General features: G+C 42.1%; 1 protein-coding gene across 9 annotated transcripts; it reads left to right on the forward strand.

The window, feature by feature from the left end:
* Nucleotides 1-712: 712 nt before the first annotated feature.
* On the forward strand, nucleotides 713-25,259 carry cdk5rap2 (CDK5 regulatory subunit associated protein 2). Of its 9 annotated transcripts, none has more exons than XM_029837279.1 (52): nucleotides 713-917; nucleotides 2,974-3,029; nucleotides 3,773-3,834; nucleotides 4,297-4,407; nucleotides 4,724-4,800; nucleotides 4,900-5,023; nucleotides 5,667-5,830; nucleotides 5,910-6,057; nucleotides 6,224-6,277; nucleotides 8,641-8,757; nucleotides 8,845-8,964; nucleotides 9,114-9,206; nucleotides 9,287-9,505; nucleotides 9,588-9,758; nucleotides 9,894-10,001; nucleotides 10,073-10,210; nucleotides 10,306-10,485; nucleotides 10,632-10,826; nucleotides 11,092-11,283; nucleotides 11,379-11,502; nucleotides 11,599-11,738; nucleotides 11,863-11,979; nucleotides 12,097-12,240; nucleotides 12,312-12,424; nucleotides 12,506-12,645; nucleotides 14,605-14,745; nucleotides 14,824-14,933; nucleotides 15,071-15,211; nucleotides 15,707-15,796; nucleotides 15,892-16,061; nucleotides 16,155-16,449; nucleotides 16,560-17,832; nucleotides 17,979-18,080; nucleotides 18,463-18,611; nucleotides 18,813-19,192; nucleotides 19,288-19,520; nucleotides 19,637-19,688; nucleotides 20,314-20,523; nucleotides 20,718-20,887; nucleotides 21,367-21,690; nucleotides 21,828-21,953; nucleotides 22,054-22,164; nucleotides 22,264-22,453; nucleotides 22,878-22,999; nucleotides 23,086-23,289; nucleotides 23,366-23,455; nucleotides 23,556-23,818; nucleotides 23,896-24,045; nucleotides 24,135-24,273; nucleotides 24,358-24,404; nucleotides 24,525-24,579; nucleotides 24,893-25,259. In XM_029837279.1, exons 1-52 carry the CDS (start codon nucleotides 865-867, stop codon nucleotides 24,976-24,978), a joined length of 8,583 nt encoding a protein of 2,860 aa, XP_029693139.1. In that variant the 5' UTR covers nucleotides 713-864; the 3' UTR covers nucleotides 24,979-25,259. The 9 variants fall into 9 exon arrangements, with proteins under 9 accessions (XP_029693139.1, XP_029693144.1, XP_029693140.1 ...); XM_029837284.1 differs by having other exon boundaries at nucleotides 23,086-23,238; XM_029837280.1 differs by having other exon boundaries at nucleotides 15,895-16,061.
* The last annotated feature ends 2 nt before the right edge of the window (nucleotides 25,260-25,261 follow it).

A 25,261-nucleotide genomic window follows, 5' to 3' on the forward strand; every position in this document is an offset into this window, starting at 1 on the left:
AAAAGATCCATGATCTGGACCTATAAAATGTCTTTTTGTGTATTTAATGGTTGGTCAAATTATCAGATGGTAGGGAGAAAACCAACAACAACAAAAAAACCAAAACACAAGTCGTCAAACAGTTTTCTACCACTCCCTCGTTGCTTAGCCCACGCGATACCACTTGGTGGCGCTATTGTTTCATGAACGGATTAGATCCACGTCTTGTTTTCTTTCATGTGTCAGCAATACTTTAGTCCTCACTGAAGCCACCTTTATAATAAACAGGAAGACTTCTAATTGCACCAATAGCCACATTCATTTACTCTTATATTTTAAATCAATAAAACTCAATTCAAGGAGACTTTATTGAAAATCTTTGCAACAGCACAACATCGATCTTCCCATATATTCCCGTGCGCGCTAAAATAGATGGTGTCACATACAAAACATGTATGTTGCTCTTAGTCCCGCCCTCAATATTTGTTTTGGCCAATGGTTTCATCCGCTCATCATCCCAATGCCGTGCTGCATTTATAGTCCTCGAATATTATATACTTAGGAGGCGTAAACACTTCAATTTTATTCATTTATTATAATAAGAAAAATATGGACCACTGAAAAACAATTTTAGAAAACATATCTTTGAGTCTTCTAAAAATCTTTTTGTCATGGCTACCATTTGTAATATAAGGTTGGAACATTTCCTATGTAACATGAACGCATCACATCTTTCCAACGTGCACAATGGTGACGTTTACACTATCGTGACGGCGGTTGTCAGGTCTATTTTGAAATTCGTCCCGCTTTTTGAAGTTAACGCTTCGTTTTGTCTTTGAAATGTGGAACAACTTCCAAAGAACTCGAACTAACTAAACTGTCACCATGGATTCTGTCGTGGCGGACGATATGACGCTTCCTGTTGACATAAACGGAAGGTAAACCTAGCATTTGTAGCTAGTTTGCTAACATTGCCAGCTAGCTTTGCTATACATGTACAGCTAACACATTTAAGCCTTAACTAGCTACCAGGCTGTGGGCTGTACGACTATTAATTGAAACAAAAGCACAGACAATAATATAATTTGTTAAAGCCATTACTAACACTGTCGCGAATAAGCACTTCTAGAGCTGCGCATTTGTGTTCAACGTCTTAAGAAATAGGGCAGGACATTTGTGTTTTCTTGTACGCCATGTTTGTAGGCCACTGTGTAGTTGGGTGATCACAACAAATAAGCTATGGGATGTTTAATGTTTTCTTGAGAGAGGTTTTTGGGAAGAAAATGCATGAGAGGATACATGTAACTGTGAAGATGTGCCTTTATCTTAGAACTTGAGTTTTAAATTTGAGGGATTACATAGTTTATGAGGATTTCTAAAGCATAATGTATAAAGTCTATTAAAATTCAACCAGAAACAGCCGCAAGTGAATAGGAAACTGTTTGGCACCCATATTTAGAACGACTGAGCCTAAAACTATCCCTGGACATCACTCTTCTGAATGATCTCCATCTCATTGGATGCTGCTGCGATATTGCTGCGATTGGTAGCTGTTGATAATGTCATTGAGGGTGGAAGAAAGCGGAAATTCTTCCCTCCAGCTTTACAGTAGCGACTTCTGCTCTCTGTGTGCAAAATGTGGCGTTAACGTGTGCTGTTTCCCCCCGTGTGCTCACCATCACACATCTCCCGTTGGAGGAGGCTGTAATTTCGGTAGGTGAATTCCCTGCTTCTTGATTTAGCTGCCGTGTAGATTCATTGGAAGTTATAGCGCAGCATCCCCGGTCTCGAGCGCGTGCGTGCGTGTCTCCTTTTTAGACGACATCGTGCAGGTGGTGCGCGTACCTCTGAAATACAAGACGATAGCTGATATGTTTGCTGCTTGATGTGTCCCTCTGCCATTCGCATATTTATAGTTGCAGGTAGTTTGTTTTTGCAGAACTGCCGCATTGGTTTAGTCTCGTGTTTTCAGCTCAAAGAAACGAAAAGAGGAAGTCAGTGTTTATGGTATGGAACATTGTTTCCACGAAGAGATGTTGGACCTGCTGCAGATTCAGCTTCGACACCGATATGTTTACATCCCTTCTCAATGAGAGGGCTTCATTTGGTGCCATTTTCATGCTTGGGCTTGTTTGGTGTTCATATTATGGTGGTGTTTGCTCAAGGGCGCTTCCTCTCTGCTTTCACAGGAAGGTTCTTCTTGGCATGTGAAACCCCAGTGATGCAACAGTTGTAAACACATTGTTGTGAGCGTTCCAATTTCTTCTGCCCCTTATGATTATACTTCATTCATATCTTTGTATGTAATATGCTGCAAGCACCATTAAAGTATATAAGTTAATGCAACATAGGAAGAAAATGATTGCAGGAATTACTTGTACGTTTGTGACCTGGAAGTACCAGTTTTGCCCCTTTTGTGTCATTAGGGACCTTGAGCTCTCCCTGAATAGCTGCGGTTGATGTTGTGCCTGTCAGGGTCGTCTCTGTCCCTGCTCTGGGTGACGTTTCGCTGCTCGGAGTCACAGGAATACATTTGTCTCCCCTCCAAAACAAGACAGCCTTCTCTGTAAACTGGAATCACTCTTTGCCATGTCTCTGAACATGAGAGCTATGCTGCCACTGGCAAATGTTCTCTCTCCCTCTCCCTCTCCCTTCGTGTCTCCTCTCTTTCTTTTCCGCGCACCCTTAGTCTTTATTCTCTCTCTCTCTCTCTCGGACAGGCTTCAACCGGAGTGGATGTAAACGAGGCAGAGTCATTCTTCAGCTATTTTTAGAGCTTACTTGCTTCTAATTGGGACTAGCCAGCATGAGTAATTCATAAATAGGGTAGATTTGTGTTTTTAATCAGAAAATGGCCTTCTTGTTTCTGTTTTTTGAAATTCCCCCCCTTTTTTCTCCTCCTTTTTTTTTTACTGAGAAGTCTACATGGACTGTGGCAGACATGTAATTAACCAATCTCCAAATAGATTCCTAAAAAATTGATTCTGTCTCTAGCTGCCGACTACCAGACTCCTTCAATGCTGGTGAAGACTCCACCGACAGCATGACAGGTACAGTAAGAGCCTATGTTTGTTTTCTTGTACGGTGTGTGTTCCTCCCGTTGGGGATTAATTATTATTAAAACAAACCACTGCTGTGACCTCCCACGGTTGCCGTTCCAAAGATGTAATGAGGGATTAGTTGGATGATGTTAATGAGCTAATCTTGTCTCTCATTTATTGCCTAGCTTTTCCAGCTGGCAAAACATTTATAGTTTTGTTGCATTTGAATAGTTATATTGTAAATAAATGCATTTTTAATCAAAGCTTGTGTATTCATGTGTTGTGTGAAATCTATTTACATGAACACGTTATAATTCTATGGGTTTCTGATAGAATATTTGAGTATCATACCTCAAATACCTCAGACACATTTAATATTACAATGAATATAGTTCTAGTTAATGTATGGGGTGAAAGCTACCACCTTCTCTATGTTTAATTAAGTTGAAGTTATTTTATGATGTTTAAAATTTAATGTAACTGAACAAGTTGCTGAAACAAATGTGAGTTGCTCACAGTGGACAAACCTTCAGTGTTGGGAAATATGTTGTTGCCTGCAAGTGTTATATGATCAGTTGTGGACTGCCTGTAGCTGGCTGGAGCAGAGGTGCTCCCCGGGAGCTTTTTCACATCTGATGCCTCTACGGTGAAAACAGGATTTCCTGCAGCTTTTGGGGTTTTTTGTATGCAGATTCAAGTGTAGGTGCTGTGATAGCGCAGCTGTGATTCAACTGAGAACTCTTGTTTTGCAGCTCCATCTTTTCCTGCCAAGATGTCCCCAATCAAAGCCCTTACCATGAAGGACTATGAGAATGTGAGTGATGCATTAAATAGCTAGAAGGGCATGGATGCTGCTCCATAGAAATTGTTTGGAGTGTATATTTGTCTTTGGTTTGTTCTGTTTGTGTCTGGCGGGCAAAGTGACCAGAGGTTTTGAAAGGGTGCAGACTTCTGCCTCCTCCCTCCCACAGTCTACCCAACCCCCCATTACCAGATGTATGATGGTCTCAGCCCGCAGCACAATGATGCACAGTTCACTTAACACAAACTCACATTCACGCACACATCAAGGCCTCCCTTCATTGTAACAACCATGCAGTCCTCCACCATCTGAAATTGTAGTCCTGCTCTGGCCACAACACTCCTAATTGCCCCGTTTATTTGATTTTAACTTTTAAAAATACAATTCCTTATGTTCATTTTGGATTTGAAAGCATCTGCAATATGAAATGTTTTTGTTACTGTTTATTTACACGACTGTTTCGATCACTTGCAGCAAATCACAGCACTGAAAAAAGAAAACTTTAATCTCAAGCTCCGAATTTACTTCATGGAGGAGCGGATGCAACAAAAATGTGATGATTCCACAGAGGACATCTTCAAAACGGTGTGGCATTGCCTAATTCACTTCACAAGTTTTTCAAGCATTTTGGCATTATTATCTTTATCAGTGTGTTACTTTCAGTGAAAGCAGCTGAGTTTTGTTCAGCTAAATAACACATTTCTTTTTACCTTTAATGGTTGGAAGACAGATGTAAGCACGCATGAATGTTCTTTAAGAACACATCATTGGCTCTGTCGAAATGAAAAGTGAGTCAAAGGAAGTCCTGAGATTCCAAAGTGCTTACATCTGCCTTGCAACCATTTGTGTGCTATAATGAGCTGAAACCTGTCTTTTTTTTTTTTCTTTTTTTTTTTTTTAGAACATTGAGCTGAAAGTGGAATTGGAGTCTATGAAAAGAGAACTTGCAGAAAAGCAGGAGTTACTTGTGTCTGCATCGTGAGTCGTGCTTAGATGTGGATGTCCAGTCACCAAAAATAGCAAAATTGCTCTCTAGAAGTTCTGTTCTAATCTCTTCTGTGATTTTCATTTTTAAAGGAAAGCATTGGATAGCCTGGCTGGCCGAGAATCTGGGGAACCTCAGCGCTTTCGAGAGCAAGCTCAAAGAGAGATTGATGCACTTAATGATGCATTCAACAAGAAGATAGCCGACCTAGAACAGGTGAAGCGCACTTTTAGAGTTACATTTTCACATGTTCATTTTCTTATTTACTTCAACATTTCCAAGTTTCTTTTATGTCAAATTACCAAGTTTCAATTCATTTTTCTTATTTACTTGACAACAGAAAACCTTATGTATGTAGACCTTTCCTAGATGCATATTTAGACCTTTCTTAATTAAAATTATTATAAGAAATTCACATGAAACTAGTATCAAAGCTGTCTCCATTTGTCTTGTCCATGTATATTTCTTTTATTCAAGGGTTGCTTAAAGGATGGCTGATTGAGGTAGCAGATTATACACAATGCTTCCAATTAGAGAATTAAGACACTGATAGCCTTTCTACCTTTTTAATAGAGGTTGTTAAACTCAAAAATAACTACAAATTAACCAATACCAGGAGTATACTGCAGTATATATAGGCAGTAGTAATACAAGGTTATATAACATTGCAGGTGCTCAAAGCTCTTTGGCTTGTCAAAGTCCCTTCAAAATCTACAACTATTATTGATAATTTCTTAATAAATTCATCAGGTAATCGATCAAACAACTTCAGTTGTTTCAAACAGCACAGTGAAACTGTTGCAATCGTCACAGGATGATTACTAATGCATCTAATTTGGTCTTTTGGTCCCATGTTCAGTGTTTGCAGGTAGCAGAGGGAGAAGTTGAGAAGATGGCAGCCATTGCTGAACAGGAAAAGCTTAAAAATTTTAGTTTGGAGAGACAGCTCCGAACAATGAGTCCACAGGATAACACCAGCACACCAGCTGAAGACCTGCAGGCTGCCCTGCAAGAAAAAGAAAAGTAGGTTTAATACGTGAGATTAAAGTAGTAATGGTAGAAGCGTAGCATTAACATTGTGTTTGTTGTTTACTTTTATCAGAATCATTGAGCAGCTCCAAAACACTGTGAAGAACCAGGAAGTTTTGATTCATCAAAGGAAAAGAAATGCAAACCAAGCCACAGACGCAGCCTCAGCTGACACAGCACAGCCATCAGAGCTCATCACCAAGAAAGAACAGGAACTTAAGGTTGGATTTTCAAATGCTGATAAGACACACTGTTGTCTGTAATTAGAGCTAACCTAAACAGAATTACAGGCATTACCATGTTTGAACTTCAGATAGAATGATTTTTATGTATATGTCTTACCTGGTTTATGATAAACCATCAAGTGACCCTTTGAACCTTTCTCAGGAACTGCGAGAGGAGCTCCAAAGATTGAAGGATCAGACCACACCAAACCATCAGGTTGGTGACTTAGACTTCATTGCTAAATTTCTGGTGTTGATAAAAACAGAAATCTTGCTCAATAACACCGACTCCTAGTAAACTACATCATATTACGACTAGACTGATTAATTACCCAGTGTCTTTTCTGTGTGTGTTTTCATGTGTTTACATGAAAACACACTGCAAGCTCCAGGGGATTGTCTGTGTTGTTATGGTGACTCAGGAAATGTAGTCCAGCGTCAGATTTTTTTCCGCTTCAGGTTGTTCCATTCTGTGCAACTCCTTTAATTTTGGTCCCTCCTTCAGTGCAAGTGCTCCTGTTTGTTGTGGTTTACGATAATGTTGATTTTATGAGATGATGATTATTAGCAATCTGTGTAGTAAATGAATAGAAAAACATCTAGCTTATTATATCCATCAAATCTAGTTTTTATATTTATACTTCATTTTAATCAACAATTTTAATTTTCTTTATTAATTATTAGTTTTACTTCGACTCTGGTGTCTTGTTTCCTTCCTTCCTACTTGATGTCTGGGTCATGGTGTTAAAACTGGATTACCTGTCTGGAGGCAGTTCCACTGAGAGCTATTCATATCTAGTGTTTCTTGTGGAATTAGAAAATAGGACAAGCCCGATGATGTCTATCAGCTCTGTAAACAAGCTATTTTAAATCAATTGGTTACAAAAAAAACAAGAATAACTAAGTCTAACTGTGTATGACTGAATGTATGACTGGGAGGTTTTTTAGGACCTGGCGGAATTTAGATTGCCATCTCCAAATGGGTGTAATCTCTTAGAAAGTATGACAAAATGATTGTTATGATTTTCTACTGCCTCATATCAAAAAGTTCTTTTTTAGATGGATTTCCAAGCCCATAGCATAGACTGGTTTCCATATTCACCAGTCCCTAAAAGCATTTTTAATGGTCTTTAATACTTCTTTTCATACTGATACCCTTTTTCAGATATTTATAGTTTTCTAGAGACGATTTGGCTTTTTGCATGAAACGGGTCATTTCAGCAATCCAACAGGACTTGCTTTTGATTGGATGTGTTAGAGGAGAGTGGAGCAGAGGCGGGTAGTGGGATTAGCAGCGGCTTACGGCTTATAGTGCTCCGCAGTCATTCTATTACTGATGCAGGAGGAGAAATACATGGCTATCCATTGGTTAGTGCTAGTCTGTGTGCCTCTGTCCCAGTGAGAAGACTGTTGGAATTTATTTAGGTGAGTCTGGAATCTAAACATCTAGAGTGTCATGAGGGATCCTTGTCGCATTTGTGGTTTACGTGCGGTGGGAAGCCAGTGCCGCTGGATCTTCAGCTCTTCAGCCAAGAGGAAGCTACATGTCATCTTGTCTCATGTGCTCGGGTGGGAGGTGACTCGGGATGGCGGCGGTGAATTTCTCTGTGGGAAATGCGTGTTCCAGTTGGAAAAGGTGGTCCAATATGATGTTGACCTCAGCCAGCTGCAAGATGAGCACAACAGTCAGATCCAGAAGCTACAGGCAGAGAAAGACCACCTCATCCAATGCATTGTCCACACCTACCGCAAAAACAACCCAAGCCTGAAAAAGATTGGGGAGAACAACAGCTGGAAGACATCGATGAGATTTCCAGTAATGGGCAGTTTAGATGATGACGGACTAAACTGTCAACGGACCTCTGAAGTACAGCAGGTCAGGAAAAGCCGAATGAAAAGATGTGTGAGCCTGGACCAAATTAGCAGTAAAGCTGCATTCCTAGGACACTCTCACTCTGTGAAGAGCTTAGGCCACAGAGGCTCATGTCACCGTCCACAGAGCATATACCTTGATCTGGTTCAGCGTAAGGGCATGCTGCCGAGACCAGGATTTGGAAGCCGCTCAACTTCTCTCCAGTCCCTCAATAGAGACTTTTCTTCGGATATGACTCCAGACCCTTCACCCAGGCATCAATTCAGAGACTCCAGTCTGTTTGTTGACAGACATGGTGTTGTTAATAAGACAAAAGGGATGATGCAGGCAAAGGTGTTGCTACATAGATCCTCAAGTCAACCCTCTATCATTTCTGACCTGATTCAACTCTTGCGCTGCATTTCCAAGCAGAAAATATCCTCCTTTAAAGGGAGCCATATCCCCATCTTGAAAAGTTTAAATACTATCCCCCCAAACTACCGATCCATGTACAAACACAGCGAGGCAGGTTGGCGGTCTCTGCATGACCTTACTGAGGAATTTGATGATCAATACACTCCTGCCACCGTAAAGGTAGTTCTTTTATGCAATGCTAGTTTATATATTCAAATAACATGTCACAGACAACAGGTTACTTCCCTCTGTTAGTGATATTAAAGCATTTTCCCAATTATTCTGTGTTCTCTCTGAATTTGTGTGGAATGCAGCCTGGGGTTAACCAATTGGAAGTTCATAATAAGCTGCTGACTGAGCAACTTGCGGAGACAAAAAGCACAAGTGAGACCCTGACTAAAACGTTGGAGGAGACACAGAATCAAAACAAGGTATTTTGAAGATGGCTTAAAGGTGTGATTTTAAGTTGATCCGGTCCAAACAATTCTTTTAAAAATGTAATTTCTTTACATCAACAGGACTTGTTGGTGAAGCTGGAGGAAAAGGAGACTGAGCTCAATTCAGAAAAGAAAAATGCCCTGAAGCGAGACAAAACCATTCAGGGGCTTACTCAAGTCCTGAAAGAAAAGGAAAAAGAGGTGAGTATTTAAACTTTGGCAAATTTAGATCTCTATATTGACCAACTGTTAACTTTAGCTCTTTAAAAATTCTGTTTGCTCTCAAAGTTTTGTTTGATGCAATTTTTATATCATATCAAACTGGGATTTGATGTGTCCTACCTGCACAGATTGCAGAGTTGTTTCATGAGATCGAAGACAGAGACGACGCTTTGGCCAAGGCCAGAGAGGCAGCTCATAAAGCCCAGCTACAGAAGTACCAGGCAAGGCAAAACTTGGATCTAAAAAGAAGCATAAAAGAAGTCCAAATGCTTATTGCTAGCATTTTACATTGTTTTTCTAGGGAGTAGAAGAGCACCAAAATCTATTAATGGAGAAGCAAACAGAACTAGCCAAACTCCAGGGAGAACACAATGCAAAAGTGTTCGAAGCCCAAAAGCTCCAACGTGCCCTTCACAGGAGAGAACAAGAACTGGCTGATTTGCAACAAGCCAAAGACCAGCTAGAAGTGGAAATGGAGGACCTTCAACAGCAGAAGAAGAAAGGAGACAAGGCCTTGAATGTATGACAACTAGAGAGAGATTAGAAGAGAGTGATGGTGTGTGGCATTTAAACATTGATTCTGTGTGACTTTCCTGCTCCAGGATCTAAACAATCAGCTCAAAAAGATGAGTGATGAGATTGGGGAGAGGGAGTCTGCTCTGCAGCAGCAGTACCAGGAGACTCTGGAGCACACCAAACGAAAACTTCAGGCTCATGAAGTGACCATTCACAGGCTTACATCCACTCTCTCTGATAAAGAGCAACAACTACAGGTGACACATTAAAACATTAATAATATGGCAGAATATAAATTATATATTCAATGTATGCATTTTTCCCATTTAGGAGAAAAAAAAACTCTATTAAATATAGCACATTTGTTTTTCTATAATGTCCTTTGTCGTTAGGATTACATGAACATGGTCAGAGACTTTGAAAGCAGAAGCCCAGTCGGAAACGATAATGTACTTTCCAAGATGCGGCAAAGGCTAAAAGATAAGGAAAAAGCTCTGGAGGTGAGTAAATCTTTTTCCCAAAGGCCACCTCCGATTATTGATTTCTGACACTCCTCTGTACACTCTCACAGCAAGCACTGGATGAGAAGTTTGCTGCCATTGAGGAGAAGGATAATGTGATACACCAGTTGCAGTTGTCACTTAGAGAGAGGGAAAGAGACCTTGAAAGGCTAAATAACTTGATCTCCCATAATGAGGAAACCATCAATGTAAGTAGCGTTAGCCTCGTATGCTGGGTGATTATTAAACCTTTTTAAAGTTAGTTTTGAGCTTTTAAGGAATTAAATCACTTTAATCCTTACAGAGTTTTGATAGTGTTATCAAAGAGAAGGATGTGGAGCTGCAGCATCTTGCAAACACGCTGAAGAACTTGCAGAGAGCCAAGCAAGATGTGGAAGATAATTTGAACAGATCACTGAGGGAGAAAGACTCCATCATCAGCCAGCTGCAGCTCTCCTTGGAAGGAAAGACAAAGGACATGGAGGTCGGTTTAAGTCAATCTCTACATTGTATTTTATATAATGAATTTATTATATTATATATATATTTTTTTTTTTTTATTGTAACACATTAAGAATATACATATACATATTCCTCTGATGTGATTGATGGTCTAACTTTTGTGTGTAGGAAATGGCAGAGTCGGTGTTGAACCAGTCACAGACACATGCACGTGACCTCATTGAACAGATGGGCCAAAGATTAAAGTTCACAGAGGCGATGTTGGCTGAGGCTGTGAAAGCCAGAGAAAGGCTGGTAGCTGACAATGAGAGTGCGGTGGAAGGACTGCTGGCTACAATCAGCAGTAAGGACCAGCTGCTCAAGGTCGGCATTTAATCACATTTTCACTGATTTCAAATAAGATTACCTAAGGGAAACCTAGTTAATGTGTCTACTATAAGTGGTGCAAATGTGCCAGTAAAAGCATCATAGCAATGCAGATAAAATGGCATGCAAATGAGGCCAGAATAAATGTAATTTATTCTGGCATTAAAATGTTAATTGACATTCAAATGTAAGAATTAAAATAACCTTTTATTGCTGTTTCAAAAGTGCAGTTCAGTAGCAGTGAATTCTTTGATTTCCTCAGGAATCAGCAGAGCATTACAACCGGCTGCTATCTGACCGCACACAAGAGATACAGGAACTGCGAAAACAGCTGTCAAACAGGCAGCAACAGCTCACTGCTGCTGAGAGGCACAACTCCACAACAGCCCAAGAGGGTTATTTAGAGATCGCAGAACTCAGAGCCTTACTTGCTGAGAAGGACGGTATCATCAATGTGAGTTCTTCAGGGATGCAATGCTTTAATTGGCACCGTTTTGGAAAAAACGCTGGTTTAAAAGAATACTGCAATCTTTATTTAACTTTTTGTAGAAACTCCTGCATCGTGGTCAAGACAGAGAGCAGTTCTTAGCAGATATGCAGAAGGACCCTGATCATGTTTTGGAACTCAAACATACAATCCAGATCATGCAGGAGCATTTGGATGAACGGGATGGTAAGGTCATTTGAATCTTTACTTCTCTACAGTGGGTCCTTTTTAATCACAGTCCATTGTGGTCTCATCTGTGATCCCCTTTTATTTGCATTGAAGCTGAACTGTCAAAGAGGATCAGTGATGACAATATGGAGAATCTACACGTGCCCCAGAATACAGTCATCCTCTTGAAGAAAGAGCTTTCACAGAAAACTGAAGCACTAAATAAAGCACTTCAGAGGGAGAGTGAACTGAAAGTCAGTTAATCTAAAGTGCTTTACTTGACCCATAATCATGAAAAAGTATTTTCTTTTCCTTTTTCTGGACATCAGTAATGATATTGCATAATCACCTGTTTTTGTTTTTTTTCTGGGTACACAGATTTCGCTGGCGGAGCTACAGTCATTACTGTCTGAAATGGAGGGTCGTAATGAAGCCCAGGCTGCTAATATTGAGTCTCTAACGGCCACTCTAAATACCAAGGATGACATTATCAATGTAATCTTTCTACTGGTCACACAACTGCACATAATGGCATCTTAAATCAGAAATGCACCAATATCTTTTTAGCAGAGGTCATTTAAGTTTTTATATTATATTTACACTTCTGTGCAGACTCTTCATCAACGCTTCAGTCAGAGAGGAGGCAGTGGGGTAGATCAGAGCCAGGATCCAATGACTGGTTCTGGCATAGAGGGATCCCTCCCAAGTCTTCCTCAGAGAGAGACTACTATGATTGGAGGAGACAGCCAGCAAGAAGTAATCTTTCCTCATTTCTCCTCAGTGTAATGATATACTCTTGTTTTGACAAGACTTCTTTATCTTCTAAGGTTTTACCCAAATCTGAAGCATTGCAGCAGGAGCATGATGCTTTATATAAAGCCCTTAGAGCTGAACAACAGCTCTACTCCAGCCTTGTCAGGACTGTGAAGGAACAGGACAGGTAATAATACTAATACTGTAACCAAAATGGTGTACTTATTGCATCAAACTTCACTCTGAATCTACATTTGTTTTTTTGCAGTACACAGCGTCTCCATGCTCTGCAGCTGGAGCTGACATCGGTGCAACTCCTCAGGGAACAGTTAGAGGAGAGCATCAGAAATAATAAGGAGCTAAGGGACGATTTGAAGAGTGAGATTCAGAGAGCCAAGCTTAGAGAAGGTGCAGTGCGAATAAACTAGGTGGTCAATGACAAACAGAATTACAGTGATCCCTCGTTTATCGCGGGAGTTGCGTTCCAAAAATAACACGCGAAAAGTGAAATCCGTGAAGTAGTCAGCTTTATTTTTTTTTTTATTATTTTACAATGCAATACTGAACTATAGAATGAAACCAAAAATCAAAACCTGTTTTAAAGCCCAAAATTTGTTTAAAACAATAATTTTAATCTAGTAATACAAGGTTGGAAACATTGTCACTCGCGTATTTCAGTCCCAGCTGTGCCTCTTCGTCCTGACTCCGCTCCGCTGGAGCGTCTGTTTCTACTGAAGGCGCAGGAGTCTTTCTCCGAGAGAAGAACATTGTTATGGGTAGTTGTTGGCGCTCTTTCTTTTTCTGAGCAAGAAGATTTTTATAAACGGATATGCCACCTTCGATTATATTTGAGAACTGCAATGAACGACTCGCAAAAAAAATCCGTGAAGCAGCGAAGCCGTGAAAGATGAAACGCGATATAGCGAGGGATCACTGTAAAGGAATAAAACAAAGCTAAAAAGATTCACAAAAGCAAACGAAAAAAAAAGATCTCCTAATGGTTATTAGAATTATTATCATAAATATAAATAGCTGTCTGGGAAATTGCACACAAACAACTATGGGTTTGCTGTCAGGTTGTTATATTTCCTGCTATTATATGAACCTTCACATCTCATTCATCTCTTTGTTCAGCTTGCACTTCTTTGTCTTTATTCTTTTGGTTTGCTCTTTTGGTTTGTCATCACCTCATATGTTGTTTTGTCCTGTAGATTTTCTGCCTGTTTGATTTGTGTCTTCTTCAATGTAATGACTCCCACCAATCTGCTCTGTTTGCTTTTGTCTCTAATAAAGTCTGCTATTCATTCTGTCTTTCACGTTTAACACACATCTTTGACAGTGCTGTTAACACATTTCATTGTTCTTTGATAGAATCAAGTTGTCTGTCCTCATCATCCCCTGACTTTTTGTCTTTTCAACCATTTTTGTCATTGTGCATCCTTTGATCCATTTTTTTAAGACTGCTTTCAGTTTTGACAATAGTGACCCATCCAATCAACTAACACTGATACAGAGACTATGATCACTGTGAATGTTTAACATCATTACACAGTCTTGTTTCTATGCACAGGCAGTCATGTCACTCTGTGTATGTCTGCATGGCACACGTGACTCTTTGCCTGTAGATGCAGACTCATCCCCCTGCTCTGTCTAGAGTCAGGTGTACAAAATAGGTCAGCTGTGAGTAATAGGCTTGCTTTCATATTGAAACAAAGACGTGTGCAGCCCCAGCAGTCAACACTGATTTAATTTCTATATTTTGATTTGGTCATATAATTATGAGATATATTTATATATACATATATGATATATTATTTATATATAGTACATGAAAGCTTGCAAGCTCCATTGAAACCAATGCACTGCAGACAAGAGAATAAATTGTCTCCCTAATCTTTTGAGCACTGATCAAATATACAAAAACAACAATCAAGGAAACCTTTTCTTATCTTAATTTTTTTTTAGCATTTTATACTGCTATGTTATATTTTATAGAATTTCCTTTCTTAATATACTTGCTAATAATAATATATACTGTTAAATTTTGGAAATATTAATATGTACTATATTTGTATTAAAATGGGATGTAGAAGGCAGGTAAAAATCATTTTACACATGCTTGGTTTGCATTTGGTTCTGATATATTTTAAAGTTATTGATGAGTACATCACTTATTTTTCACCTTAAATGTGTCTAAATCAGTATTTGATATATGTCACAATCCTTTGAATGCATTACAAGAGTAATATTTATAAAGAAGATTCTCTAGGTGGACTTTCTCTTCAGATAATGTCACAGTATTTTATCTGATGAAGCAAAAACATCTAAAGACAATTTCTTCACATGATACCCTCTTTATATTTTCAGGTGTAGATGCAATTGATCCTAAAGAACTAGAGAGCATGAAACATCAGCTGGAAGACGCACAGCGCTGGAATGCCTCCTTACAAGCTCGCTTAGGAGCCATACAGAACCGTGGAGGAGGAGTGGGAGGGGCGAAAGATAGTGGTAAAAAAAATGACACGAGCTTTTTAATACAAGATTGATGCAATTTTTTTTTGTGGGTAAATGTTGAATATTTTGTAGGTGACACATTGAGTTTCATTGGAGATCAGACTTCCTACATGAGTATCTGTGTGGGAGAGGAGCATGATGAAAGCTTGTCTGAACTTTCTGCACAAGAGCTTAGACACAAGGTGAGTAATACAATACAAATGGTAGAATTTTCATTAGATGTCACATCATAAAAACTGAAAACTCTTAATACTGAATGTCTACAGACTCAAAAGGTTAACAGTGTACCGGTACATATATATTTCTGTTGGTGTCATAGGTGCTAGAGCTGCAGGACTGTGTAAGCAATCTACAGACTTTGAACAATGAGCTACAGAACCAACTGTCACTGGTGGACAAATCTGATGATGTTGCTCACAAGACCGGCACCAAAAATATGAGCAGTAGCCCATGGAAACAGGTTAGAGCCCAGGGATGACTGCATCTCTACCTGATTTTAAGCTCAAACTTTACCTATTCCAACCCTATTACATAGATGGCTATTCTTTAAGCTATTGTTTGTAGTTTGTCCATATTTTCTGAATGCCTAATGAGTCATGTTAGAATCATTGTCTAACATTCACCTTTCTTAGCTCCTTTCTGACCTTTGATCCCACATTTTAACCTTTTTTGTGTCTATACTGTTGGGAATTTGCTTTGTGCTTTGTTTGATTCATCTCCAACAAGTGTGTTTCCTACCTGTTGCTGAATGTTCCCTCTTTTCTTTCTTCAATTTTCCTAATCAGTCCCTCTCTTTTATCTCTGTGTCCATGATATATCGTCTATGCCATGCCACATTAGACACTTCATACCATTCTGCTGCTTCTGTGCACTGTTTTATGGATTTTGTTCCCTCATTAAAATTTATTTTATGGAGCCATGTGTGTCATACTCGCCTCCCATCCCATTACTCTAGCAGCTCAAGACAGCCCAGAAGATGCACAACAAAGGGCTTCACTATTCTGTTATTGACAAAGAATGTCAGACAGACATCAGAACTGGAGAGGTATGATATTGATATTTATTCATTAAAGGACAATAATGACATTCTGGAATTTGTGTAGCTTCTAAAATATCCCTTTTTCGATAACGATTGAAAAGCAGTTTGACGTGGGGACAGATGAAGATCTTAGACAGAGTAGAGAGGATGCTCATTCAGCCAGTGACACCCTGTACACTGAAGAGAAAAAAGTAAAGGACATCACTGCTGATGTATTGGCCCTTGAATCTCTGCTGACAGACTGTGGGGCAACATCTGTTTCACACCTAAGGTGGGTGCTGGCTCAGTGATGTTTCCATCCAGATATTTTTACTACAGCTATGAAAGTTGCCTACAAAGATGCTAATCTAATTTTTCCTTGCAGAGAGACACTGCTCAGACTTAGAAGAGAAAATGCAGAGCTTCGTGGTCTCCTGAAGGAACAAAAATCAGCTGAGTGTAAAGAGAAAGAGAGTGCAGATGCATCAGGGGACAGCAGTGATGGACAGGCTGAGTTAAGGAGGAGTCTGGAAACCCTTCAGTCTGACTCTCAGAGTGGGTCTTCAGTGTCGGATGGGAGCTCAGCACCGGTTGTCAGCAGCACTGATGGGATGGTGAATCTGCAAATTAAAAACTTGTCACACCGAAGAAGTGCAAAGCAGCATGTTGCAAAGCACAGGGTACTATGTTGTGTTTTTTGTTATGGTGAAACTCTTTATAAAAAGCAGCAAATTACTACTTTATTGTATTGTAAGTGTATTAATATAATTGTCATGTATTTCAATTGTAGGCCGGTCTCAAATCTCGACTTCCTGTTCCCTTGAGGCTAAGAGGGGAAGCCAGCAGTAGCAGGCAAACGATGAGCTCCGACATTCTAAAACCTGATCCACTTTCAAACCCTCTTTCTGATGACGCTTGTGTGTCTGACCAGCAACTCCACACGGACGCTGATGGCGCCATGTCATCACAGTACAGCACTTCCCCTTCTTCCACTCTTAGATATTCACATCGTAGCTGCAGTCCAGTTGGGTCAGACAAGGGCTCTGATGCCAGCGTGACACTGGATCACACCTACCCCTTGACTGAACTGGAGCTTCTCCACCAGGAATGTCAGGAGAAAGAGGTGCTAATCAACAAGCTAAGTGAGCAGCTTGCTGACTGGGAAGAGCTTCAGTCGCAGCTCCAGGAAAAGGACCAGCTCAATCACCAATACATGGAAGCCTTACAAGCTGCAGAATCCACCATTGCTTACCTGACTGCTTGTAGTCTAGACAGCCAAGAACAACATGTGGCACACAATTTTGGAACAACGGGGAATTTGGACATAAACCACTATACTGGCCGCCAGCAGAATGTGCTGTGGGAGCAGTGCAGGCCTCTTACTGGAAACCAGGACAAGCCTAGAGTTAAAGATGCTGCCACACAGCATTGTCATTATAACACTGGTGAACACAATATTAAAAGTTTGAGGCAGATAGCTACAGAATCACTTAAAGCACATGGGGAAAGCAAAAATCAGTTGGAATTGGGAGCTTCTGATTACATAAGTTTAAATCCTAAGATGACAGAAGCTGTGGTAAAATGCCTTAGTGCTATAGAGTCTGCTGTTGCTTCTCTGGCAGAACACTGCACAGATATTAGTTCACTGTCATCTGGCAAAACATCTCAGATGAGCTCTGACCTACAGGTGAATCTAGACAATCTTCAGAGAGCCTTGCAGGACAGCAATGACCTTGGAGAGGCCACACAATTTTCTGATTTGTGTGAAACAAAGGGACACATTGAGCTCCATAACAACCTCTGCCACCTCTATAAGGTCTTTGGTGATAAAAGTCAAAGAATTTCAGAACTTCAGGCTTCCTTACAAGAACAGAAATGTCGTAAAGAGGATCACTTGGAGAACAGAACTGTACCAGAGGTGAAGGGATTGCCACCAAGTGTTAAATCTGAACTGGAGACTCTCCATAAGGCATTGAGGGAGAAGAAGAAGGCATGTAAGAGCCTGGAGGAGAGACTGGCCACTGCCCTCACCAACACAACCATCCCTGAAAATGCACAAAAAGGTACTGAAGCTTGCTTTGTCTTGTAATTTAGGGATTGAATTTTGTTTGAATTATCCTGATTTTTAAAATATATTCTTTCTACTTTTGTGTTTATAAACTTCAAAAAGAGATGCGTGTGTGTCTTTAACCAAGCATATTGCTTCCAGCTCTGAGACAGGATGATAAAGGCGTGCAGGTGGATTTGCAAGATCTGGGTTACGAAACCAGTGGCAAGAGTGAGCAAGATAGGGAAGAGTGCAGTAGCACAGGTAGATGTTTTTGAGGCAGACTTTGCATGTCTGTCTGTTGAGTGGACACTAATTATAACTGTGGATCAGTTATCTGCATGGGGAGTGAGTAAAGGCAACTGTATCACCGTCTCTCATCTTGAGATGTGACTTCTCTCAGTGTCATAACATCACCCTGTCGATTGGTTTCGGTTAGAGATCGTTCTGCACTCTTTCCAAAATTTTGCATGCTTTCACTCTGGCATTTAGGGGTGTACTCATTAACCCTTTTCTGTTACTCCTTCTCTTATTTCACAGTGCAGCTGCGTCTGACTTTACTTTTCATCTGGTGTTCCTAACATCTTTTCCAACATGCAGTGTTTCTTGTTCCTGTGCTGACGTTGTCCGTCTGTTGCGTTGATAGATTTCGAGGCCGGTTTGAAACCGAGCTGCAGTGCCTCTAGCCTGCCCACTCTACTGAAACATGAGCAGGCCACATTCTCCTCCACTGAAAACCTGGACTCATCATCCAGCACCCCGTACCCTAGTTCCCCAGCTCTTAGCTCAGCCAAGGTATTAAACTTTATATTGCTTGACCAATTGTTTGGGATTTCAGGTATTTTTATGAGTAAGAAATGCATGTATCATTATCAGCTAACGGGCTGAGTGCTTCTGTAGTCAGCATTCACATCTAATCATTAGCATTAGCACAGCAGCGACAAGCCGCACTGTGTCATTTGAACATTGTAATTTAACATCCTGTGTCATTTTCAGGTCAGTCAAAAAAGCCTTCAGGTCTATAATAAGTACGGTGTTTCTGAAGATCCTCTTCAGCTTCAAGGACAAGTCAGAGAACTGAAGGCCCAGCTGGAAAACCAGGCTAAAGTCATCCTCCAAATGCAAAGTCTCCTGCATCAGAACTCTCTGTCCAGTGATTTGGAATTCCGCACCTCCGATCCTTCCTGTGTCAGGGATCTAAAGGGGAGAAGGGCTGAAGAGGAGAGCCAGGAGGGGGTTAAAAAGGAGGGGGACAAGCCAGTGATGAATGACAAAAGTAGCCACCTGAGCATGGAACTGGAAAGAGAGCGGGCACAGAACAGAAGACTGAGCGAACAGCTGCAGCAGACCCGCAGTGGCTCTACATCACCAGCAAGGTCGGAAATCTCTCCGATTATTCATCTTTTAACCTGTGTAACCTTTTAACTGTTATCTCTTCCTTCTCCCCAATTTCACTGTCTCTTCCTGACAGGCTGGACTCTCTGGTGCAGTCTCAGGCCAGGGAGCTGTCACAACTCCGCCAGCAGATCAAGGAGAGTCGCAAGCTGGGTGCCCTGCAGCGTCAGCAGCTGGAGGAGCTTAACAAGGCCTTCAAGGAGCTGCTGCACGCTAATAAAGTCGACTGCTACATGGGGGAGGTGGTCAAGGAGCAGTTGGACAAAAGCCTTGGCCTTCTGGACAGGCTGGAGGGGAGGCTTGACAGAGGTAGCTCACTGCTACACTCAGAGCCAGTACATTAACATGTCATATGTTAGTCATAGCCATTTCTGACTGTTCTTTACAGACAAGTTACTAACAACATCTTTAACTCTGCCTGCTAGGAGATTCTTGTCTTGATAATGGCGATGTGGCAGCACTGGAATTATCCAGAAGGTACATTTTAAAACTGCATTATTCTTTTGTGCTACTGTCAACTTATTTATTGTTTTTGTTATTTGTAAACTAAAATGAAGAAGTCTGTCATCTTTAGGGACTTATATTATTATAAGGTTGCGTGAAAGTTTCTGGCCGTCAGAGATCCATTTACAGAGGGCGCGGCGTGTAGGATATTATATCAGGGTACCATAGAAATGTCCTTGGTATGACTGTTTGTTGGTCTGATGTTAGTGGCCCTTGATGTAATTTTGTGTAATAACGTTTGTCTGGTGACCTCTTTAAAGACCTCCCCTCCTCCAAATAGCCAATTGCCTCATGTCCTCAGGCAGTGCATGTTTTGTTGGTGTCGAAAAGCCTTTTGCAGTTGACCTGATTTTTTTCTGTAACAATCAGGACTGTTGGGGTTATGAGGTACATAATGGGGTCACCAGTTTGTCTGAGGAATCACGGGGCACATTTAGCACATCTTGTAATTTCTTTTCCCCCAGATTTGAAAAATGCAGTTTTCTCTAAGGTTCATACTGTTTGTAAAATCTTTTTTCATGTATTAATATTACCGATGAGTTAGCATCAAAAGCTGAAAGAGAAACGCATTCATCAGTGTTATTATTAATGTGGACAGTCTTGGGGAGCGTCAGCCGGGATCACAGTCGCTGCTGTCATGTGAGGAGAGCATGAAAGATCCTCCTGACAGCCCGTGTAGAATCCAGCAGGAGTTAGATGACCTACGAATGGAGTTAGAGGGCGAGAGGGAGGTGCTGCAGCAGCACACCAGCCTCCTCGTCCAGCAGAACCTCACCCTGGCTGAATGCACCAGGGAGCAGCTGGACCTGTGAGTTGCTGTGATCCAGACAGGGCGCATGATCCTTTGCTGTGAGCTGGGCTTGAGTTTGGGGCTGCTCCTCTACAGTTGCCTTTGCCTGAGTTTTGCTGTGCAGTGCCCGTCCAGATAATCTTAAAGGCCAAGTTTAACTCTCAGATCTACCAAGAGGAGCCGTATTGATTTCTTTTTCTCCTCCTACTCAGGTTAGCGCAAGAGCTGCAGGAGAAGAACTGCATCATCCAAAATCTGGAGAGCCAATTAAGAGACCAAAGTCCACACAGTCAGCACAGCTCACACTCAGATCTGTGCCACTCAGACAGGACATCGTCCTCCTACAGCAGCCCAACAACTCATGGCAGCAGTGGGACACAAAGTAAGCACAAGAAGCTGTAGATTTCTAGCTAGAATATTAATTCTGGATTATATTTTGATCTTCTCAGCTGTGTGTCAATAAGGTTACGTGAGACTTTAAGCTCCACACTTCCTTCAGCAACACTTCCTTTCCACTCATGTCTATTCTACTGCAGTGAAGCATCGCGGAGAACAGAACATGCCATCCAATGGCAGAGGAGGTGTCCACTTTCAATCCACCTCCACTTTAAGTTGCATTATTCATTGGCCCTATCCAGTTCTGTTTCAAATAGTCTTTCCCCTGGGGAAATATGACAGCAAGAAGCGACATTTTAAACATTTGCAGTGGTTTATGTGTTTGTTTGGTGGCTTTTACTGTTATTGAAATGTTGCCGTGCATTCTGTAGTTGCTGTTGGAGATCAATAAGATGATCCTAATCATAATTGGTTTCACATTCCTGCATTAATGTCAATCTGTTTCTTTGTGCTACGTATGATTAGACCAAAAACAGCTCCCTGATTGGAAAACTGCAGCCGCTCGTCCTGGAGGAGGAGTTCCAGAAGAAGGCGTCTCCGGTACCAGCAGCAGACTGCAGGGCCTGCAGAGGGAGAATGGACGCCTGCAGGAGCAGCTGAGGAGCAGCGAGGAGCTCAACTCCTCCCTACGCAGTGAACTGGATCTGCATCGCTCAATTATGGCCCAGACCTCCTCCCGCCAGCAACAAGACGATGGAAAGGAGGGGTCGAGTTCTCAGACATACATACGAAAACTAGATAGAGAAGTCAGCCCACAGGATCATCCTGCAGACCGTCACTTGAACTCAGGTAAATTCCAAAGGATTTAGATATATTTACATTTCTAGACTGTATCTGTGACACAAATACTGTAGTTAGGATGCACGTGAATTGGATGGAAACTGGGGTCTTTTTGATCCAATGTTTTGGGTATGCCTGCCCATCAGACATGCTGGGAGAACATCTACAGGAGATTCGAGCTTTGCGCCTGCGCTTGGAGGAGAGCATCTGCACAAACGATCGTCTTAGGGAGCAGCTGGAGAAGAAGCTGGCCGAGGTGGAGAGGGACTCAGGTAGACGAGAAATTGGCTTTTGTTCTTGATTTGATGAGCAGGCGGTTGCTTTATTATTTGTTGATTGGGAGGATTTTTTGTGTGTGTGTATGTTGAGCAGCCACAAACATCTTCATTCACGGTGAGGAGCGAGGCCAGCTGGCCAATGAGATTCGAATTCTCTGGGGACAAAACCAAGCACTGAAGGAGCAGCTCAGCATGGGGTCAAAAGGTAGACCACACTCGGAGAATCAGTCACAAATGATTTGATTCAACTCCATTCAAGGCTCTAACCATTAACATTAACACACATTCTTTGAATTCTCTCCAGACAAGCAGAAAGAGAACGAGAGACTGAGAGAGACTGTGGCCAGAAGGACCGCCAAGCTGGAGCAGAGCAGGAAAGAGTGTGAAGCTCTGAGGCAAGAAAACACCCGACTGCAGGAGAGGCTGGAGCAGAGCAGCCAAGAAACGTCCCAGCTGCAGGAAACACTGCAATACAGCAAGGAGGAGCTGCACAGGTACGCACACGCACGTGTACACACACACACACACACACACACACACACACACACACACACACGCACACGCTCCCATGTAACATAACACTACACTCGGCTACTAATGACAACTCTAAAGAGTCACAACAATTACCATTGTTCCATCCGACCGGTACCTCCCAGAAACATGAGTGGACCATTTGTAGACCCTCCAATGACAACATGCACACATACATATGATAATGATGCCATGTGACCTCTTGCCCTTGACTCTACGGACAGTTGAGTGAGGCTGACACCCAAAACCTGGCATCTAACTCACCATCACATCTCTCCCCTCCCTTTCCTGCTCCTCTTCGGTCGGTCCGGGTGGTTTTGTTTTCTATTAGTCTGTTTGCATCCACATTTTTAAAACGTGTGTGTGTGTGTGTGTGTGTGTTTCCAGGTTACAGAGCGAGGTAAACGCCCTGAGGCAGCAGCTATCGGACTCTCAACATCTTCTGAATTCTCTTCGGTTGGAGCTGCAGGTGTTTGAAAAGATGAAAACTGACGTTCATAGATGCCATGGTACTGAAGTTACCTTATTCTGTAGCGTCCTAATCTCCCCGTTCTTGCTGTTAACCTGTCATTTACCTCTACGTCATTGTTCGCAGGACCCAGCGAGGCTCCCCAGGATCCTGCTCCCTCCGGCTCCTGGGATCTCAGCGAGCTGCTTTCGGAGATCCGACACCTGAGGCTGCAGCTGGAAAAGAGCATCCAGACCAACACGGCCCTGCGAGAAAAACTGGAGGAGCAGCTGCTCAAAGGTGCCCACCGCTCTGAAACCATCAACATCAACTACCTGCTGTCCTCTCCAGGTACACGGGGATCACCCAGCACACACGCGTCCTAGAAACAGGGTTTCAATAGTGTGGGGTTTTGTTTCTGTCTTAGACGAAGGTGGCAGGTCACCGGGCCGCGAAGGCAACGACGCGCTCCACCACTCGTTTCATAGTCACAACAAGTGCAGCGGTGGCCTTCAGGGTAAGAAAAACAGGATTTCAATTCACCAGCTAATGCTCCTCTGCAGGGGAGACTGGTTTAACTCACTGAGCCACCACATCTGGATTTGCTTTCTTTCCAGACGAGAGATACCGTGGTCATTTGGAGCTGGACGGCAGTTCACGGGGCAGCAGCTCTGGGGACAGCCTGTCCGGGGCCCCCTCCCGTCTTGTGCCAGGCCATCGGATATGGGCCAATCGCAACGGGCGTCACATTTTGGGTCTGATCGAGGACTACAGCGCCCTCCGCAAACAGATCTCAGACGGCCGGAAGCTTTCGCGCAGCCTGATCGCACAGCTGCAGGAGTGTGTGCAGATTTTCAGACACTCCAGCTCTGACAACAAGGTTCCTCTCATCATGATCCGTTTGCTTTCTATTCGTAACGACAGACAAGGGGAAGGTTAAACGTTTTGTTTCAGCAGATGTTGGAAGAGCAGCGCCTGAGGAGTCTGACTGGCAGCATGAACAATATGCAGCATGTGCTGGAAGAGGCCGGCCGGCTGCTCAAACTGGTGTGGAGGGTCTCTCTGCCGGCTGCTAACACAGCGGGAGACGGCAGCAGCAACCAGCAGGCACGACCAGCAGAAACACACAGCGCCCGATCAACTGAATCCATTTAATTATCTCCAGAAAATGTTAATCTTTTTATCCTGCTCAACAGGATGAGCTGATGAAAAACGAGGTAGCCAGACTGAAGAGCAGGCTGTCCCAGCAGGAGAGGATGCTGTGTGGAGCTGTCAAACGCCTGCGCACCACCAACCAGCTCAAAGAAGGAATGGAAAAAATGATTATTGACCAGTGTAAGATTCTCTTCTTTGATGCTTATCCGGGACAAGCCAAACAAAAAAATGAGGTGTGAGGTTTATTTTCCCCCCTCTCTCTAGTGTATGTAACCCACGGAGTACTGAAGAAAGCCCGGGGGAATTTGGAGGTAGGCTCACGCAACATTTGTCCTTTTAAGGTCAAACCAGCATTTTATCTTTCTGTAGTGGTAAATTCTGTACCAGCAAATCACATTCCTTTTCCTTCTCATTCTCTGTAATTATGATAGACGAATTATAGTTCCCTCTTTAGCCTGAAAGAGCCGTCTGGAGGACCAGACGAAGGTTAGTGTGGTCCAGGTGGCGTTTGATGCATGAGACACCGGCGAAATGTTCATTATCTGCATGACGCAAACAATATGACCACTCCGAGTTGCTGGATTGTTTTAAAACGGTTTGGGACTTTTCTGGATTTGTGTAGCTTTTTGTGAAGCTATTTGCCCACCAGCGGCTCACACATCGTGCAAACTGTTTTAAACAGTATCTGATGCATGCGTTTGCAGTATTCCAAAGCTCATCACAAGCTGTTTCACCCTGCATGTGGTGGATCAAAGGTGCACCGGATGACTTATCTGAATTGAGTTCATTTCTGTTGCAGGAGGTCCCCGCCGGTGGCCAGTAGGGGGCGGTAGAGACCTTCAGCCTGGCAGAGCCGCCGAGGACCCCAGCAGTGACGAATCCTAAAGTTTGCCCCCTTGTTCTCAAGATGTAGGAAACATTTTAAGAATTGCACGTTTGCCTGTAAATTTCAGGTACTAAAGTTGTATTTTTTTTATTCTGGAAAGCTGTAAATAGAAATCCCAGCAGTTTAAATATTCTTTTAATCTTTTTATATGATACATAGGAGAAAATGGAAATGTATTTTATTACTGACTCGTCTTATTACTTATCCGTCAGTATGCAGTATGTATAGATTAGACATTGAGCTATGTACAAATGCAGAAAAGAAAAATGATGAAACTAAACA

Source organism: Takifugu rubripes, chromosome 6 (genome assembly GCF_901000725.2).
Source record: "Takifugu rubripes chromosome 6, fTakRub1.2, whole genome shotgun sequence".
NCBI lineage: Eukaryota > Metazoa > Chordata > Actinopteri > Tetraodontiformes > Tetraodontidae > Takifugu > Takifugu rubripes.